Genomic DNA, 20,667 nt, shown 5'->3' on the forward strand with positions numbered 1-20,667 from the left:
TGGAGAGCCGACGCTGCTATTTCTCATGCTTTACAAAGTATAACGATAACTCATCCGGCGGTTGAACAAAAACAAACATCTAACAGAGACCGTAGTCGTTTAATGGCGATTTATCTGTGCCGCTTATTGGGGCCTCCAGGGAGACGAGCCGTTACCTGAGTAGAATTACAAAATCCCCTGGTGGCTGTCAAAGCAGGACTCCTGAGAAGCCAATTATTACATTTAGAAGAACATCGAGGCTCCAATTAAAAACTTTTCATGCCCTCTGAGTGAGGTATTTATTTATCTTAATCAGTTAGAGCACTGGGGAAAAAAAGGAAAGCAGGTAAAAGAGAGCAGATTTTCTTTTCTTTTTCTTTTTTTACAGACAGTGCAGGGTCAGATGGCATGTCGAGAAGAGACATAATCATCACAGCACATAATGAGAATCCCACATGGGCTGTCGGGCCACACCCGCCCAATTCATAGAAAAAGAAGTTTGTTTTTTTTAAGAAAAAATTGGCACTTTTCAGGATTTGCACATACAGAATGGATCAAAAAAACATTGATACATGCACGTAAATGGCTCGTCTGAAACCAACGTCTCTTCTTTTTATTCATCGATAAAAATATACACCAGGGAAAATAGGCTTCATTTCCTCCACCTTCCTTTACCATTTCTCGGTTGATTTATTGACATAGATATAGTCCTCTCTCTCACGACTTTGGTCCAGTGACAAAAATGTTTTATATTGAAATACAAATTTCCATATATTTCAAAAATTCAATATTTCAGCACTTACCAATGACAAACAGAAGAGGGTGGGTGATATTTCTTGGTGATATTATCCATAAACCTATTCTGAAAACAGCTGAAAGACAGGCATAGTTGACAAATAGCCCTTTCACATTGTAGTATTGGATAAAATGTTACACATAACCATTTTCCTGGGCTCTTGTTGTTATTCGCCTGATTTGGAGACGGGTGATGAGTAATATTGGGATATTTAAACAAAAAAAATATGCGACTGTGGTTAGTCGAGCTCATTTAAAGACAAGGGTAACCACAACATACACTATAGCACTACTACTATTACTACTACTGCCGCTGCTTCATCTGTGTTGATGGGTAATCATTTTTATATTGTAAAAATACTATTATTATTATTATGATGTCATTGTGACATAATTTATACCATATGGTGACATATGACTGATTCATTTAACACGTTTTAGATATAGATCAGCATGTTAATGGCAGATAAGCTGGTTGTAAGGAACAACAAATCCATAGGATCATAATATGGTCCAACAGAAACCTAGTATACCTCGAACCCTGTAGTACTAGGTATTAGTGCTTATTATTGGTTTCTAGAAAATATACTTCATAATTTAGAATTGCTGTGTTGCCTATGGTGATGTCACCCAGTGGAAGATGGAAACCAAATAAGATCAGCTTCAAAAACATTAAAGACACTGCAGGATTATATCAGCTTGAACGTTGGAGAAAAATGTTGGTAACCATTTATTTATTTGAGCCCAGGTTCCTTTCCCACGCTGGAGAAATGTCTAGGGGAAATTTGGTGTGTATTTCAATTAAGATCATGACCATGAATCTGCTCAAACTCAATCAGCTGAACTTCACTATTCCACATCCAGGAGGCTAATGTGTGCATACAAACATGTGTAGGTAACAAAACGTTGACTTGAAAGCAATTGTGTGGATTAAAACAAAGAACCTGCACTGTTCTTTGGCCCTTTAAATAGTAGCATCGTTAGCTTCCCCACTGATCTTTCTCCATAGACGACATTTACAGCACATTTTTGCTTTATTGATTTGAACAACAAATCACTTGAACTCTACGCTCCCATTATTCACGCCAGTGCACCACTGACCTGGATGGCACACATTGAGTCCTTGCGTTTCAAGCCAAGGTATTGATTCCTCACTGGGGAGGCCAGCTGTGCAAGAAGTGGAGCTTCAGCATCAGTGAAGATTGTGCCAGAATCCTTTGGGCTCAGAACTAGCTGTACTTTTCCAACTTATTCACCTCACAACTAGAGCAGAGGGAGAAAATATATGCAAATTGTCTTTTCATTTTCAAAACACTTGCCATCTGTCATTTAGCATTCTGTTCCTCATTGCAGCACTCAAGCTCAAATGTTATATATGTATTCCATCAGCCACAGAGTGTTCTTCGCTAGTTAAATCTACAGAAAATGGCTTATCCACAGATTAAACATGATACCCCAGCTCCTGATGGCCACCTTTTACAGCAGTCATTTTTTGTATCCTTGCACTCAGACACATCAGTCGTGTTTGTCGTACAATTTGGCCAAAAGTATTTTATTTATTTTTTTAGAAAATTGTAGAATTAGCTTGACCTACTCTCCGGCTGTTTGTTCCAGTGTTTGCCTTTCTGGTTTCCAGTCTTCCAGATCAGCATAGTTTAGGTCAGGCATTGCTGCAGTCAGGCCTAAAGAGCTGACCGATCCAGCCAAGGACCCGAGCCCTTCATAGGCATACGTTTGAAGAGAGTCATAAGGTGGGCCCCTTGTGTCTGAGTCTGCTTCAGCCACCTTCTGCTGGATGATCTGCTGGATTATGCCGTGACTGTCCAGCAGGAGCGAGGGCGCTGACTGGCTAATCTCCCGAGGAACGCAGTCAATGATAAACCAGGCAGGGTCCGACTCTGGGCTGTAGTTCCTATAATCCATCTGCAGAGTTTTCATCCTTCTCCTCACCACCGCAGACTCCTCCTCCTCCTCCTCCTCGCCATCCTCAACCTCGTCCTCCTCTCCACATAGGCTTGGTCCGTGGATGAGGTAGGTGTGGAGCTTCCTGTGGGGCTCCGAGGCTTTGGGATTTCGGAGGGCAGCGATGTCAAAGGCCTCGGTGTCTTCTTCTCCGCCCCCTTCATCGTCATAGGTGACCACGTTTTCTCTGATGTCCTCTTCAGACAGAATCAAGGACTCTTTGCTTGCTTTTTTGTTCCGTAGCTGTGTGAAAAGAATCACTATGGCTGGGGAGTGGGAAGTGGAGAGCGGTGAAGAGAGAAGTTTGCACACCCAGTATGAGAGAAAGCCATGGGAATTCAAAGCACTGTAATTTGAAAGCATGTCCTCCATTCACAGCAACCCCTGAATGGAACACATGCTTCAGAGAACATTCAGTGTGGGAGGGACATAAACAATTAATGCAGATAGATAATAATGATATGTTTTCTGAAGTGTATAATTTTACCTCTTGGGGTTATTTGATGATAAGTGAGCGAATATCTCCAAGTATAACACAACAGACCTCTGAATTCCTGCTTCAATACAGGTTAGCAACCACTGGTTTAAACTTTAACCATATATGGTTTATTATCGTGTTCATGTTCATGAAAATATTTAGCTGTAAATTACCCAGTGGCTGCAGCTGTGTAATGAATGAAGAATGGAAAAAAGTAGGTCAAGAGGATTTTTTTTTTCACAAGCAGGGTTTTCATAATCTCTCAGCTCTATCTGCACCACCTCATCTCCTCGTCAGGTCACCTTCTACCAAACCCTCCACTCAGAATCCTTTCCTGATACGTCCCTGGTTTCCTCAGCGCCATCATCGTCTTGGCTCTGGGGGTAGTTTCCTTCATATCTGAGGCATCTAACTTACAGGAGGACCTTGCCTCATAGCCTTCATTTATCAAATCGGGCTGGGGTTGTCATCGCGTGAAACTACTTTCTTGGTCATAAGAAGCATTTGTTTCTCTAAGGGGAGGCGAGGAAAACCCTCAGATTGAGACAGGGTTGAGTTAAGTCATATATGTATGAATAAAAAGGTATATCTGATGCTCTTAGGTACTATAGATACAGCATGAACCTTTTTCTTTGTCCACATTCATCCATCAGTTAAAAAAATCATGTACATTGATTCATTTCCTGCACTATGAACAGAACAGAACTTGCAGAACTAGGGCGTAGCTTTGGTGGGGACACTGATTTCGTCTGGCTTTCTCCAAATAAACCCATGCCCTCAGAGTAATGGTCAATTACTATTATGTCTTAATTCATGTGACAAATATAAAGTTGTGCAAGAGGCACGTACTTACCAAATAGTATGACAATGCACAACATTATGGCCACAAAGGCCCCAGTGCTGAGACCGGCCGAGGACAGGAAGGCCTGAGCTTGACAGATGTTGCTGTTGCGCCCTCTGGTGTTCTTCTGACACACGCAAACCCTGAGGGACAGCGTGGCAGTGCTGCTCAGAGGCGGCTCGCCGCCATCTGCCACCACCACCAACAGGCGGAAAAACTCCTGGTCCCGATCCAGGTTGAAGCCGTCGCGCCGACGAGACACGACACTGGCAGTGCTGTCTGGGGAGTGGAGGAGAGCAAGGGGAGACGGTGTAAGAGATGGGAATGTTTTGACCCTGCTGGTTCACCGAGGAACCTGAGGTGTTCCCAAGTTATATGAAAATCGAAAAAAAAAAACAATCCAGCACTAGTGTTACTCTTCTAAAATGTCCTGACCTGGTGTCCTCAACAGTATAAATGGCCCCGTTTCATTTGCTATTTTAGTCGGTGATACTGGTCTTCATGACAATGAACAAAGAAGAGAACGTGGGCTGAGGGAAACAGCAGCTGAACTGACAGATAAACTGTTGAATATGTATGAGGAGTGTATTTTTACAGAGGGTTGTGCACCCCAACTGCCCGCTGAGCCCCCAAGCCACGATAAAGTATGTCAGCTCACAGACAAAGGCGTGTGTGTGTACATGTATGTGTGTTGATTTATTAATGTTCTCCGGCGGTGCCCGCAGAACTCTGCCCAGAACGGGACATTCATTAACTCAACTGTGTCTGTAATGTTGACATGACAGGCATGAAGTATCTAGGTACACACACACATATATACACACAGTTTATATTTATATTACAACAAAGGACATGGCTTTTGTCCTCATTTGGACAAGCTGTGCTAATTAGCTATAGCGTTTTCAAACCAGCCCTTCTTAATTGAATCCTAGTTCGTTTGCTCTGAACTCAAGCAAACCCTGGTCCGCCTAAAACACGAAGGTCTCGGTTCGCTTCAAGGGAACTAACTGCAGGAAGTGGACGAAAACGCAGGGCATTGTGGGAAAACCATGTGCGCATGTAGAACGACAGCAGGGAGAAATGGCTGAGCCCATTGTGGCAGCGTATATGTGTTGTATGTTCACGAAACAAAAACCCAAGGATATGGGCAGTGTTTGATGCAGCTCCATGTTTTGCTCTTATTCTTCTCATTGCAGCGCCGCCTCAGGCGAGGAGGGGAATACGGTCTTCAGAAGGTTCAGTTCGTTTCACCAAGCAGTGTGACAGCAAACTCGAGCCGAGTCCCCAATTGCACCGAGTCTAGCGGTAGTCTAGATATGTGATATTCATTTCTTAATTTAACCTTTATTTAACAAGGTTGGTCCCACTGAGATCAAAATATCTCTTTTGCAAGGGAGACCTGACCAAGTCAAAGATCGACTGACACGATTTCACCAGAGCTTTGAACTCTGAAGTTCAGATTGTACTTTGTTTCATGTATTAGGTTTTCCCTGAACATCTAAATGCTTTCCTTCCCCAGTTCAGTTCGTACTTTGGGGACGAGAAACTGCAAAGCACTCATAAACTGGAGATTCTGTGACTTCCATTTTTTACTCGTTATAAGACAAGACAAACAGAAAGGAATAAAACCCAGAATGGTAAATATGATATCAGGATATCCAGGATTGTTTGCCAACTTGCAATAATATATACATTGTTAATTATTATCCATAATAATGTAGTTCATACATTTGTGTATTTGTGGCAAATTGTTTACACCTTCAAAAACATTGACATTGAACCATTCTAAGTGCATTACTGAGCCAAATTAGACTTTTTTAAAAAGAAGTGGTTATGGTTATGGTTCTTGAAGTGTGGTTCGCGACCCAGATTCTAGGGTCAGTGACAAAATAAGACTTATCTGTGCTTTAATGACTGAGGCAAAAATGGAAAAAAAACATGGCTGTTTGTACAGATGAGGGTTGGAAACTTCTCTCCTGTCATATAAATGAACAGACTGCGCGTCAGCATTGTTTTTTGCACGGCAAGACGAGGTGTGAAACATGGAGGGGGAAGAGGAAGTGCTGACGCTCGGGGGAAGGTTAAAGGGAAAAAAAATGAATTGGTAAACAACTAATTACTAGGGAGTAGAGGAGAAGTCTGTTGTCAGCAGCACTATTGATTCTCCTCTGACTGAGATGGAGCAGCGAAAGGAGAGGCAGAGAATGTGGTGATGCACCAACCACAAGGCAGGTGATGACAGCAAACTAGCAGAGAGAGAGAGGGGGAGTAGGACGAGGAGGAGGAGGAGGAAATATGTTCGAATGACAGATAGAGGAAGAAGAAAGACAACGAAGAAAGAGAAGCTGGAGAAATTGTGGAGAATTTAAGAGGTAGTGAGGGGAGGAAGAGCTGGAAACAAGGAGAAATAAAGAGTAGCTGGAGGTAATATGAGGTTATGAAGATGTTGGCTAATGGCACAGAGTGCCCCATTTATCCTTAATATGAAACACATGGCTTGTTATTAGGTTTGATTTCGATTTATACGTCACATGCACTCAACAGCGTGGTGAAGCGACGCCTATGTGGGTTTTCAAATTCAATCAGCTGTGTATCGCAGAGCCACAGACACGACTTCAACTTCTAATGAACCCACCAGAATTAAAACAAATGTTCAATACTCAATATATCAGGCTGAACGTTCACGTGCAGCTACTACCGCTGGTAATAATTTGCTCCCGACATGTAACTCTGCAGAGTGTGAAACTCTCCTCACTTTCACTCCTCCCGTCTCTACTGTAGAAATCATTCACCCGTGTCTGGTCAGCACAAATAAGCTTGAATGGAACTCCTGGGTTGTTTGTAGTTTTCAGTCACAGATGCGGTGACCTGGAACATCCCAATTAAACCAGTAGGTGGTTTTAATAATAAGGCGCTGCTTATGGTGGGTCTCTCATGCTCTCTGTGTTTTACACACAATTCTACATAAGACGTGAAGCTATGAGGCAGGTGCCCTGTTTTCTCCCCGACCCTCTGCATGTGCAGTATACCTCAGATTCCAGCCTGATTGACCACCTTTGCTATGCAAAAGAATTGCACTCCTACACAAGCAAAAAGCTCAACTGCAGATTAGTCGTAGTTTACTAAAACAGGAGGACAAGGTTTTGAAACGCACAGAGAAGTCTCAACACAGAGACACTGTCTACATCATAAGTCTGGATCAAAATGAGACGGTCTATTCATTCTTGAGAGCAATTTGAAATTTGCAAAACCTGCCATATCCTTTTTTTTTGTTTTTTCGTCACAGACACATAATCTCAAAAATGAGGATCCACTTATTAGAGCTTCAGGTGAACTCATCAAAAAAAAAAAAGGGGACACATTTTCAGGGTTGTATTTGGAGGTAACTTCAAAATGGGACAGGCTTGCTTTCATGTCATTGTGGTGCCGTCAGTGTTACAATGTGAGATTTGTAAGGATTGCAGCCCTTGAAATGTCTGGTTCCTGTGATTAGGCAGGAAATGGAAGAATACACTGTATGAAAAACTAAACTGAAGAAAGAAAACTATATGAAATGCACAAAAGTCACAGCAGACGAACCAAGTGCACACGCTGCAGACATCCATCCAGACTCTGTATTCTATAGAAGCACAAGTAAACAACAGCATACATTGCCCACAGTGTTGGGCTCACCACAGAGTGCTGTATAACCTCCCTACATCACCGTATCTCATTACTGAGATTGGCATAAACTCTTCTGAACCATGTATCTGTCTCAGGTCAACTGCAGGAAGCAGTGGGAACAGTGAAGGGGAGACGCAGGAGACAGCAGAGGTGGAAAGAAAAAAAAAATTGATATGGAGATAGTGAGGCGGGGATGAAAGGATACGGGGATGCTCGAGCATGGGTGAGACCACAAGGAAAGACCAAAGCTCAAAGAACATCATACAATCAAACACATGCCTGAAAACTAAAGGACAACCTGCCTCCAAAAAGCTAAATGAGGAGAGGAAATAAACAGAAAACTCCTCCAGCTGGGTAACCAAGGCAACAGGGCAGGTGTTTTTTTCCCTCCTTGGAAATTAAAGTAGATCTCAGTCGGAGGAGGGGTGGGAGGAAGGCTGGTACCTGTTCCACCAAGAGCAAAGAGATATGACTCAGTGGTAATGATGCCAATAGACTGTGTTTGTACAGGTTGAAACCCCCAAACCAGACCATACTGCATGTTTTCATTTTGGGCAGCACCGACACGTTCATGCTTCATTACAAATTTGAACCTCTGTGTGTGTAAATCACCTGGAGCTGGTCTAACACACACGATGATATATAGTCAGAAAAATGCAGCAAATCAACATTACTGCCACTGGGGCATCACAGTGAGCACAGGGAATACTGGGCAGAGTAAAGCTTTGTGCAGCAGAACCAGAAAATCATTTTTATTAATGTGGTAACTACAATACACTCCGACCCAGTGGCGACCCACTGTGACATCACCGTTCTGTATTTAGGAAGACCTGGATTGTTTACTGATGCTGTTAATGAAGTGCAAAATAAAACAGACTTGGAGAAAAGGTGAACATATAAGCACTTCGATCTCACCTTGACTTTGATCTGCTTTCCCCGCTATTGAACGGTACTTAAAATACACCAAAATGAAAAACAGAATTTTCAATATCAGATCAAATAAAAAAATAAAATAAAAAAGAGCTCAGAGACCGGATCGTGTCATGGTACAGTTATGGGGGAAGGCTGCAAAACATCTCCTGCATTTAAGGTTTCTGAGAGTCTCAGTGCTCTTTCAATAATTCTTGAAAGGAAGAGGCTTGGAACAACCTTCCTCGGGCTGGTTGCTCAACCGACCTTAGCAATCATGGGGAAAAGGGAGCTTGGTGCGAGAAGTGACCAAGAAACTGACGGACCCTCTGGCAGAGCTCCAGAGCTCCTGTGTGAAGATAAGGACAACCAGTCAGGGCTTCATGGTAGAGTGACCACGTGTAAGCCTCTCCTCATTTAGTGTTATCAAAAAAGCAACTAAAGCACTGCCAGACTGCGGCAAATTAGATTTAGCTTCAATTGGAAGAATCCTGTCCTTCTCCGGGTACCTCCCATCTCCACACAGGAGCTCTGTGTTCTTTGAGTATTCAGAATATACATCGAAGAATGCAACACATAAGAGAAACGTCTGTCCCCCTATTGTGTGTGTGTGTGTGTTTGATCCTGAAAATCCACTGAAACAGCATGAAGCTTTGAAGAATAAAGCAGGGTTAGGGTTATGGAGTAGTACTTTAGAGAAATCAGTGTCTTGCTTTAGTACAGAAAAAGTCAAAATTATATGCACATACATATATACATGTACATATATATAGTTTTGGGTTTGGGAAACTTGTACAACTACACCTGACATTTTCAACAAAGTGTCTGGACATCATGTCCAACCACTTGCCTGCTCACTCCGCTCTTACCTCCGTTGTCCTTCACTGTGAAATTTGCATCGAGTTGACGGTCGTTTGGCACAGAGAAGGAGAACTTGCCATTTGCAAAGTTGTCCAGATCTGCTGCTCGGATGGTCTGGATCACCTGAGGAGGATTAGAAATAAAGAGAGAGTTTGTTATTCACACAGCATTAGTGGACATTAAGTCAGTGACCCACTTTGACTTCCTGTCATTTCTTGCGGTCCATTGCACTAAATAACAAGTCAATTTGTTATGAATCATCAGTGTAACACCGTCTAAATTGGCTCTGGCTCATACGCTACAGTTAGTTCTGTGAACTCTCCTCAACCAAGGTAAACAGACAACTCTAACTAGTGGAAATCTTTAAAAGCATTAATGAGGTCTCTGATGTTTACTGAATTGAGAGCCTCTGGCTGCATCTGAGCAACATTTACAAAGTCAGCACCACAACATTTGGCTGAATTTTTGATACAATTTTGATTTGTTATTTTCCAACCGGGGGAGAAAAAAAAAAAGGGAGCATTTCCTCTAGATGCAGTGGCCATAAATACAAAGCAGCTGCAGGAGCTGCTGGTGACTTTCGACTGTATGATCATTGTGAATTAGTAGTGAATCTGCTGTAATTGCAAACGTTGGCAGGTCTCATTTTGCTCTACATGGAGATTTTCTGCTCCATGCACTGGTCAACTGATGCAAAACACAAGCCAATGCAATACTGGATTGACAGTGATAATCCCACCACAACCCAGTCAATTAATCATACCATTTCCAGAGTGAAACTTTATAAGCAGCACCAAAATCACTAATGCAAGCAAGCGTATAGTCAGACTCGATATATATTGAGTACATATTTTCCTTCCTGCACTGACTTATTCCGCGTTGATATTTCCATTCCACTCTTGTGTCGCTTGCCTTAAGTCCACTTTATTGCAAAGTAAACAAAACACTTTATTCCACACATAGTTAACCATTCGTCCTTTCCCCTTCTATTCTGATTTAAAGCCAGCATTTGTAGACAGATGTGAGACGCACCGAATGCATCTTCCTCCAAACAAGCAAATCAACTGACACTTTCACCCATAGATCCAGCACAGGCAGAAGCCTGGGAGCTGATAACTGCCCCTGGATGTGTTCTGATTAACTCAAATCCCATTGCAGCCAACAGAAGCATCACCATCACCCTCCTCTTACAGGCATGTACGGATAAATTTGAGGTGGCACTGAAGTAGCCTCACGACCGGGCCACGCTGGATCTGTGTGCAGTGCAACAGAGCTGCTGCGATGGTTTAATGACTTTGAAAAATGGCTATACATGCTATTATTTTTAACATTACCATGAAGTAAATTGTTCTACACTGACCTGGGGGCCACTGACTGTTTGTTTATAGTTTGGTCGGTCAAGTCCAACTTTTGAGAAAAAGACATTGTAAACAATAACATTTATAAAGCAATGTTTGTTTGAGTGATAAATAGTTCACAAAATAAATGTATTTATGTTGCAAAATGAATCTATAAATAAAAAAAACCCAACAACACAGAAATAACTTAGTAACTTGATATTGAGTGGCGGGCAGCATGGCGTTGATTGGAGGGCCGCATGTTTGAGCCCTCTGTGCTACAGTATGAAGCCATATTTAAGCCGTATAGATCATTTTCACTGTCTGTGTTTCTTTTAAACCACAAACAGCACCTGGAGAAACTAGGCAAGAGCTGTAAACTTAAGAGAATCATGACTCACTCGCATCTCGTGAGTGTCATCTGATAACACAGCTGCCTAAATTCCAAGTAAGGGCATACCATGACACGCGCGTGCTGCTCTCTCTCACACACACACACACACACGTGGTGCAGGTCCTTATGTAAGAACGTAGAAACTGGGCCACTGTAGGAACATTGATGTGCAACATAGTGGACTTTGTAGAAGAGTATCTGCGACTGAGCTCAATACAAAGAGCTTATTACGAGGCAGCACAGACACAGAGGTTGTTGTTTTTGAATGATTACACACTAATGATGACAACTTTAAGGATATTATGGATTCAGTTTCTACCAATGTTTGTTTTACTTTGTAATAATTAGGTTGTTGCAATGTTTGTGACTTGAATCCCAATCGCTGGTGCCACATGCATCTTAGGGGTGAACTGAGAACTATTAATAGAACAAAAACAAGTAAAGAAAACAGGTTTTAAATGTTGCTGTTTATTCCGAGCCCTCCGGCCCGTGTCTGTCTGCACTTACAGCAAACATGAGACGAGTATTAAATGCACTGTACGCCGCACAACCTGAGCGGCCCGTCTCATCACTTTTGAAACCAATTATGCAAATGCGGTCGACGAGTGAGTCGCAAAACACGGCAGCGAGAACTTTGTCGCGCGAGATTGATGTGCCGTGCGTGCATGTTTTTCCCCGCGTCAGTTTATCACTCATACACGCGACATTAAAAAAAAGAAAATGATCCTCCTTTGACATCGACTGTGTGAGCACGTCTGACGCCTACAGCCAAACTAAATGATTGCACTGTCTCACACACACAGATGGAGGACCATGTGTTTTGTGTGACCTCCACTATTTGTTGTCGTACATGTGGAAACAGGAGTTGCTGCGATGTGTGCTCTGCTAAAACAAGGGAGTTTTTATGATTTCTGGTTCAGAATGTGTCGGCTGTGGGGCAGAGGTGCAGGCAGTGTGGTGGTGGTGGAGCAGGGGGGTGAGGGGGGTCATGGAGGTAGGGTTGCATTCAGGTTTAATATGATTGTCTCTGCTGCTATCTGGCCCAGCAGCGGAACCATCAGTGCTCTGCAGTCTGAATAATTTATGGGTCCAAGAAGCTGCAAAGTCTGCAGCTCGGCTGATAAATCGCCCCAGTGCTGGTGTCAGACACACGGCGGAAAAAAAAAGTGTATGTGTGTGTTCCCACAAATGCGTGTGTTTATGTGTGCACGCATGTTTAGCACACTCTATGACTGAATGAATGGAAACTTGTCAACTTAATTCCCAGTGGCAATGTGAGCCGCTGCAGTTTCTTCCTCGCTATATCACGACTCTGTCAGCGAATGACAGGCCGACTAAGGGAAAAGCATGACATAGCATCTAAACAGCCCCCCGAGCAGGTCACACTGAAGCTGTGGTTATAAGCTTTCTGTTATTGTGTCATTACCCTAATCTTATGACACTGTACTTGAAATCAATCTCCACTTTTGCCTCTAACATAAAAAGTCTGCCTTGATTTGGTATTTCATTCATTGTGCACATCCCATGAAGAGACCAAATGTGCTTTTTTGTGGCACTCAGCCTCACACTCATTAGTTCCAACTGGAGAAATCTCCAAGTGAACAAGTCACACACTGCAATATTTTCACTGGTGCTAGACCGCCACCAAACAGGGCCTGCTGCTAAATATTAGCCACATCTAGAATATTAGCTACTGTATGGATGTCGTGTCATGGGATGCAGACGGTTTGATAGCCAGTAAGATTTTTGGCCAGATGTTCCATTTGGGTGATGAAATTCAAATAAAGACAAAAAACAACAAAATACATTTTTGGCTCTTATTGATTATTTAAACCTGTTATTTTCCAAACCACAAACTTACAAAATGGCTCCATTGAGAAACAGCCGCACTGAACGGCACAAAACTAAAACCCATTATTATCGTGGCACAGACACAGATAACAACAGAGACTCCTGGTAATGGAAGCATAAGACCTGGAGGAATAGAGCAATGGGTACACCGTGAAATAGCATCCTGTAAACACGTCCACAAAGTACACGTTTTCTGACGGGAATTTTTGTTATTCGCAGCCAAGCGCTCCCGATCTTCGCTCGATCTGCATATGCTATGTATGAACCCTCAAAGATGCACAGACGTGCGCCAAATCATCCGCAATGCATAGCAGATGCAAGCTCAAACTCTGTGATTGCCAGATTTATAGTCAGTGACAACTCCAGCCAATCACTGTCCACATGACACCCCCTGCGACCCTCATGTGGAGGATAAAGCAGTACAGTGACATCACATCAAGTGAGGAAAAACTCCTTGAACAGGGGAAAAATAGGAGAAACCTCAGGAAGGAAACCTCTCCCAGGACGGACAACACTGGTCCATCAACGAAAAAGCTATGCTAAAGGAAAAGCTCAGCAGTATATCTGAAGGTAAGAAACCTAACAAAACTCAGTCTGGTTTCATGCGCCACTTCTCACATGTTTTTCTTTGACAACGTGTGGTCTCAGCACTAGATGTTCTCGCCGAGGCTTCTGCAGGGGCGGAACAATGCGCTGTCCTTCCCCGTGTCACCAGTCGTGTAAGTGTGAACTTTTCAAAAAGGTTGAGAGACTCTTGATCACAGCAAATGTGAACTCGACTCAAGCCGCTGAAGCTCTGTGTGGCTAATGATTTGGCGCTGTGACCTGTGCGGTGGAGACGGCTCGACAGACTGTGCTCTCTTGCTTAGAGACACCCAGACTACAGGTTTATGACTCACTCTGTTGCTTGGCGATAGCGTGTCTGCTTGTGTTGTTGCCGCTTGTGTGAGTCTTTGAGGTATAACAAGATGTGGACACCGAGGTGCCACAGTCACAGTATGATGAGGATGAACACATGCCACCTCTGTAAGCAGTTTCACACTTTTATCCACTCCTCCAAGGTGTGACTGTGTACTGGGGATGATTTTAATGGTTTGATTCTGTGAATTTTTGTGTCAGATTAAAAAAAAAAAAAAAAACATTGTCCCACACAGTGGGGAAACTCACGGTATAGCATCAGCAAAGACAAGGTAATAGATAAAAAATAATAATAACATAAGAAGAAATGAAGCACTGAAGCTTGAGGAACATACCTGTCCATTTTTGGTGCTGGTGCACACGATAACTGCGCTGTTGCCTCCAGCGATTGACGGAATGTTGTCATTGACGTCCAGGACCTGGATTGTGACGGGGACATGACTCACCATGCGTGGATTGTCTGAAAATGTACATAAGACACAGGCTTAAGCTGCTGACAGCAGAGGTAATGACTCTGTTTTTCTCTCAGAACTATCCTTGAACAGAATGAGGTTTTTACAAGGTTTTTTTCTTTTCTTTCCCCTCTGTATTTTAAAAGTAGCTGCTTGTTGTTAAGCAGATTCAGATCAGATCAGATACCAGAGAACACCGTGTATCACTTGTTCTCTAACAACCTTTCAAGTGACCGAGTGATCCACATGATGCTACCAACAATGGGATGTGACCAGGGAAACGTGCTGCTGTTCAGAAGATGCCATGCAGTATACGGACATAATCAGAGCCAATGGTAAATGACTCATAGTATCCCACAATGCACCATGAACTGTATTGTTGTTACTAACAAAGCAACACATAGCATCATTCATTGGGATGTTGTAGAACAGGGGTGTCAAACATACGGCGGGGGCCAGAGCCGGCCCGCCAGTGGGTCCAATCGGCCCACAGGATGAATTTGTTAAAATTTCACACTAATCTTAACGTAATGTCAAATGCTCCAGATACCCGTGACTAAATGTTTGTGCCTTTATAGATCCAGTGTGCTGTGAAAATAGTAAATTTAGTCACAATATTGTTGAAATTGCACTCAAGAAATTTCATGTTTTGTAAAATTATCCTTCAGTAAATGTAAAACAAAGGAGAAAAAACAAAGGGGTTCTTGTTGTTCATAGGTTATTATGCTATTATTTTACTATTTTTACTGGTCCGGCCCCCTTGAGATCAAATTGTGCTGTATGTGGCCCCTGAACAAAAATGAGTTTGACACCCCTGTTCTAGAATGAAAGACAGATGGCTGACCGATGGAAAAAGACTAAAGACTGGAAAAACAGCATGAATAAATGTGGCCAAATGTGCCTTAATCATAGATATTTTAATAGGCCCTGGTATACTTCCCAACACATCGCAGATTTTGGAACTACGCGCAAAGAGTGTGTTGGGTACACGTTGACAGCACACGCACAAAATGAACTTCCACTGGTGAAGTGGGATACTACAGGACCCTGACATGCAAGAATACCAGGGTCCACGACATGTGTATGCGGAAGTATACCAGGGCCTTAAGAGATGGAAGGACACCTGGCTTTTAAAAGGAAAGTTGTCTGGTATTCTGATTGCTTTATTGCATTTTAAACCCATAACATACACATGAACCTGTTGGATACATCAACTCTTTTTTTTACCTTGGTGAAACTAGCAGTAGTGCACATACATCCTGAACTCCATGTGATATAGACCACATACTGACTTGTAATGACAATGCAATATACGGCACAAAGTGACTTTAATAATCCCTTAGGGCAATTTGGTTTTAGGGGTGTCCACAAAGACACACAGTGAAAGTGTTTGTTTTTGACGCTTTCTCATGATAAAATAAAAGTTCAAACATCAGATTTCTCATCAAGGCGCGTCCTTTCAACACTCAGTGCAGCTCATTGATACACTCAGCCCCTCCTTGCCCCGCTCTGTCTTGCTCTTTATGGATTGTGTGTCTCTTTATGGATTTTCTGACCATTAGAAAACCCATAAACGTTTTTTACTACCCACACCAGGCAGGCGGGACTCAAAATAACTCTGCAGTTTCTGCTGCCCCCGTGCAAGAACCTGCAACGGGGGCCAAGACCAAATATAAGTCAGGACTCAGAACTCTGCAAATGACAACTGTCCTCACCCTGTCCTGGTCATTCAGTTGAAATCAACATCTGATGTAGAAACTAAGAAAAAACCCCAGACATCACTCACAGAATGTTGTTGTTGCTTTTGCATTTAAAAGAGGAGATCAATTTAAACTAGACAAGATTCTTAGAAAATAAGGAATTACGTGATCATTTCCAACATTGTCACATCAAAGCCTGGGATTAGTAAACAAGCACACCTTCATTTCCATATTAGTGAATATTTAAAAAACTTCACCTCACCACCATTTTGTCAATTTCCCCCATTTTCCGTTGTGATGTTGTGTAACTCATACTATGCAAACGGCTGGAGTCCGTACCTTCCATTTGTTTGTTCATTCATCCGTCACATTCAATATCTCACACGCCACTGATCATAGTGAGATGACACCCAGTGGAATAATACATTTGACCACATCATCGCCACGAGGACTCTCATGACAAATGAAAGGGACATCTGATACTCGGATACTTGCTCCCTTCATTTCATTCTGCAAACAGATATTTCATTTCTTTATAAACTCTGGGGCATTAGATTTGTAGTCTGTCACCAGTTTGATAATATTTGATAATAAAATTTTCTTGTCATTAAGTGAGATGAATCCTATTTTTGAGTGCTGAGGATGCTAATGCACTACATCATGAGAATCATTTAACACATGCATTTTTGAACAATGCCAGGTCATTAGTTAACAGTGAGATTATGACCTGCAGATGCAGAAAATATGTGTTAATCAAGCACCTGAGCTCTATCTCACTATCACTCACACGCACACAGGCGCACACAGGGCTATGCAGTGTGTGTAAAATGAGCATAATCACAGTTGATATACCTCAATTCTCAGTTAGTATCATTTACTAGTTTCTGGTCTTCTTCAACAGCTTCTGATGTCAACTTTATTTCTCAAGCACATTTAAAAGACAACCAGTGTTGACCAAAGCGCTTCACAGACCTGAAGGTACAGCAACATAAAAGGTATAAAACATAAAATCAATAATAATAATAAAAAAAAAAAAAATCATAAAAGTAAAACAGTAAACATAACATGACATTATAAAATGGTAAAAATCTAGATAGAAGTGTCCGGGTTGACTCTTCTTATGCTGAAGTGAAGGCCAAAGAGAAGAGCAATGGGTCTTTAAAAGTGCTTTTAAAATGATAGTGGGCGCAGATTTAATTCCCATGGGTAACTCGTTCGAAAGTTTAGAGGCAGTTAAAAAAAAGACCTAAGAGCTCGGGATGGGGCGTGAAGAAAAAGAAGTTCAGAGAGGAATGATGGTGCCAAACAGTTAAGAAAAAAAAACAAGAAAAACATTTTAAAATAACTATAGTAATAACTTTCACAAAACCAAAGGTCACTCCTAAAACGAATAGGAAGCCAGTGGAGGGAGCGCAACACAGGTGCGATGTGGTCTCTTTTCTGTACAGTAGCATTTTTAGGTAAATAGACAATAAATGATGACACATGTGAGTGGAAACACAATTCCTATGCTGTGTGTGTGTGTATAACGTTAATGAGCAATGTCCGGAAAATTGCATTACATAAAAATAATAAATACACGTTCTCCTCCTTCTCCACGGTGTCCCAATGCTCTTTAACATGATGTGATCCTAATGATAGTCCTCTGTGGAGGTAGCAGAACTTGTGACTGCTTAGTTCTGTCTCTACTGAAGCAGTTAAGTGGTCTACTGGTGTTTCAGCTGAGACACAAGAAACAGCAAAACATGTCTGTGTGTGTGTGGGTGTGTGTGTGTGTGTGTGTACACCAACACATCACTGTGAGACTGTGCACTCAGAACCCTTAGAACACAGAGAATAGAGTCCATTACGATGCTAAACTGTGCAATATACACAGAGGCTATAAGGGAGTGTCTTACATCCTTTTTTTCTGCACAATCTCCAGATAACCTGATTTGATTTTCTTTTTTTCATTTTCACCAACTATATAAACACACCTGAGCAAAAAAAGTACTCAAAATGTTGAAAATCGGATTTAATTTGTGAAATTTGTTACCGTTCAAAGTTCCCTTGGCTCGTTTTTATAAGCAAAAATATAATGGTTTAAAAAAAAGTGCTATTTTGGGACTTCTTCACAATTAGTGTTACTATTTTATATCATTACCATAACTTTGACTCAACAACACGCATAAGAAGAGTTAAAAAAGCTGTGTTTGGCACAATTTTTTAAAATATTTTTACACTTTCCTTTTAACCTGCTTGCAGCATTGTGTTAAATTTACATTAATTATAAGATGTCTCATAAATATATGTGGCTTTGCCATTAACTGGTCACTTGCGTCAGATAACAGGAGGATAACACATACACTTCTCGAAAAAGTAAACTTCAAACTGCAGAACTCCCACCGTGTTCCGTACTTTTTTGTCTTTATCACCTCATCTTTTCCCTCCCTGTGATCGCTCCTCTTTCTAAAATCCCCTCTCCACTCCTCAGCTCATTCCATTAGAGACAGCTTACAGAGAGTATCTGGGGAGCGGCTTGCCACTGCAAAGATGCACTTTCCGAGCAGACACACACTGTAACAGGCAGGAGCGAAGGTCAGTTAAAACATCTGAGAGACTCTGCTCTCAACTACACACAAACGGTGGAGGACAGCGATTCCTCTCTGTGTTTGTTGCACTGCTCAGTCTGCCCGTGACCTCCTCTGCGTTCCGTAGCGTGGTTCCAGTACGACCACTGAAAAAGGTCTCATAAGGTCTGATGCTACAAACACGACAATAGCACTAGTTATACTAGTTATCGCTTTAGTGTGAGTTGAATTTTGTGGCCGCTCCGATCGATATTGGATTTACAATCGAGAGCTACAGGTCTACTTGTCAAAACCCCCAAGTGAGAATGTCTTTAAAAAGGCAATCAATCTCTTGTTTAATGGGAACACGAGATTCTTTCGTCTTCGTTTTGGGCACTTTTGATGTCTAACACTCTTCCTGCTGCACTTGGCCGATGTCTTTGTTATCAGCTGCAGGGGTCACCAGCTGGGAGCCGCCGCTCATAAATGTTTTGCCCCCTCATCAAGCAAGATCTCCTGGTAGAGGAGACGTAAACATGGGCCTCTCCCTGACAGCCCCTACAGCTAATCTACTAATTGTTATGAGGCTGCTCTGTCCCTATGTGCCAACGTCCCATTGTCTCAGCCAGAGCCAAAAATCCTTCCTTCTCTGCCTCCCCCAACACTTCTCTGATGCCGCGTGCTGTCGAGGCTTCCCAAAAAGCCCCAGGTCCTTGAAAGACAAACACAAAAAAAGTCTACAGCAAAGCACTTTCTCATATCTGTAATCTGAGTAGTCAGTAATTTTGCTGAATTGGTGACACAGGTGAATAATCTATGCTTTTAAAATTCACTTTAATGCAGTTCTAAATACTTCATTTGTCTCCAAAAGGGCACAAGTCACAACATATTTCTTCATGTGGTTTTCTGTTTTTATTCCATTTTGCTTTATTGCTTTCTTCCCAAACCATCTCTGTACAACACCTTAAATTCACCAGATTGTATAGTATGTGCTTTATTTAACATGCAATTATAAACAGAAAGTATTTTTGAGGAACTTTTGCCTCACCCTATTGTTCTGGCACGCACACATACTGTACATACCAAGTACACTCTTCTAGTTCTTCTAGATTTTAATGAAAACATATTTAATAAACCACAGATCTTTGCCAGATGTATTCCCGTGCAGAACTCTACTGGCCACAGACGCTAACAACCAAACAAACATTTAAGAGAGGGGGAGAACTGCGCCGCACTAATGTCAGTTTGGCTCCGGCTAATTGGCCGCTCTGCTGCAGCACATTAACCAGCACTTAAAACTACCACACGAGTGTGACTTCAGTCTGTAAAGATACCGGCCATGTCGTTAGTCCTCAATACCAATAACGACTCAAGCTTTGTTTACATTTGCTGTATCTCAATCCGTGCATCTTCAATATACTGTGTCAGTGCTGATGCTAAGTGCAAGGTCGCTGTTACATATTTTGGTGATTGTGACACTCACGGTCACGCGACGCAGTGAATGGCTGCGATTGCGCTCTGTGACACTGTGTACACGGTGTCTCCGACATGCACTGTAGGTGTGCACAAAGTGAAACGTCCAAACTGATGCGCAAACGTTTGACGATGACATGGCTGTCAATCAAACACAGACACAACTTTCAAACAGCTGTCATTCAGAACTCAGACGCCCTCGCAGTCAGTCACAAACACATTATGCCCCTCACAGCTGCTGTCACTCAAACAAATGATTTGCCCTTATTCTTTTTTTTCATCCCTTTGTATCATAAATATATGTAGAAACCAAATGAAAGCATGTATTAAAACAGGTAAAACATGGGTTGAAATGCTATTTTTAATTTGATGAATAAAAATGAATGGCAAAGGAAGGACTCGATCTCACACGGCGCACAATGCATGTGTCGTTGCTATAGATTCAGGTTCAATTCACGGTTTCAATAGCAAATCCTTCATATACATGTGAATGCACATGGTGCTA

At 42.1% G+C, this 20,667-nt stretch overlaps 1 protein-coding gene across 1 annotated transcript in view; it reads right to left on the minus strand.

Annotated features, from left to right (window-relative positions):
* Window positions 1-250: 250 nt before the first annotated feature.
* LOC122779562 (cadherin-18-like) overlaps window positions 251-20,667 on the minus strand; it is a 105,472-nt gene continuing 85,055 nt past the window's right edge. Inside the window, exons 9-12 of the mRNA XM_044042045.1 lie at window positions 14,324-14,448; window positions 9,497-9,611; window positions 4,068-4,334; window positions 251-3,002 (exon numbers count right to left, since the gene is read on the minus strand). Of these exons, the coding sequence (XP_043897980.1) occupies window positions 2,365-3,002; window positions 4,068-4,334; window positions 9,497-9,611; window positions 14,324-14,448 (1,145 nt within the window). The 3' untranslated portion in view covers window positions 251-2,364. The remainder of the gene's footprint in view (window positions 3,003-4,067; window positions 4,335-9,496; window positions 9,612-14,323; window positions 14,449-20,667) is intronic.

The sequence above is a fragment of the Solea senegalensis genome, linkage group LG1 (genome assembly GCF_019176455.1).
Source record: "Solea senegalensis isolate Sse05_10M linkage group LG1, IFAPA_SoseM_1, whole genome shotgun sequence".
NCBI lineage: Eukaryota > Metazoa > Chordata > Actinopteri > Pleuronectiformes > Soleidae > Solea > Solea senegalensis.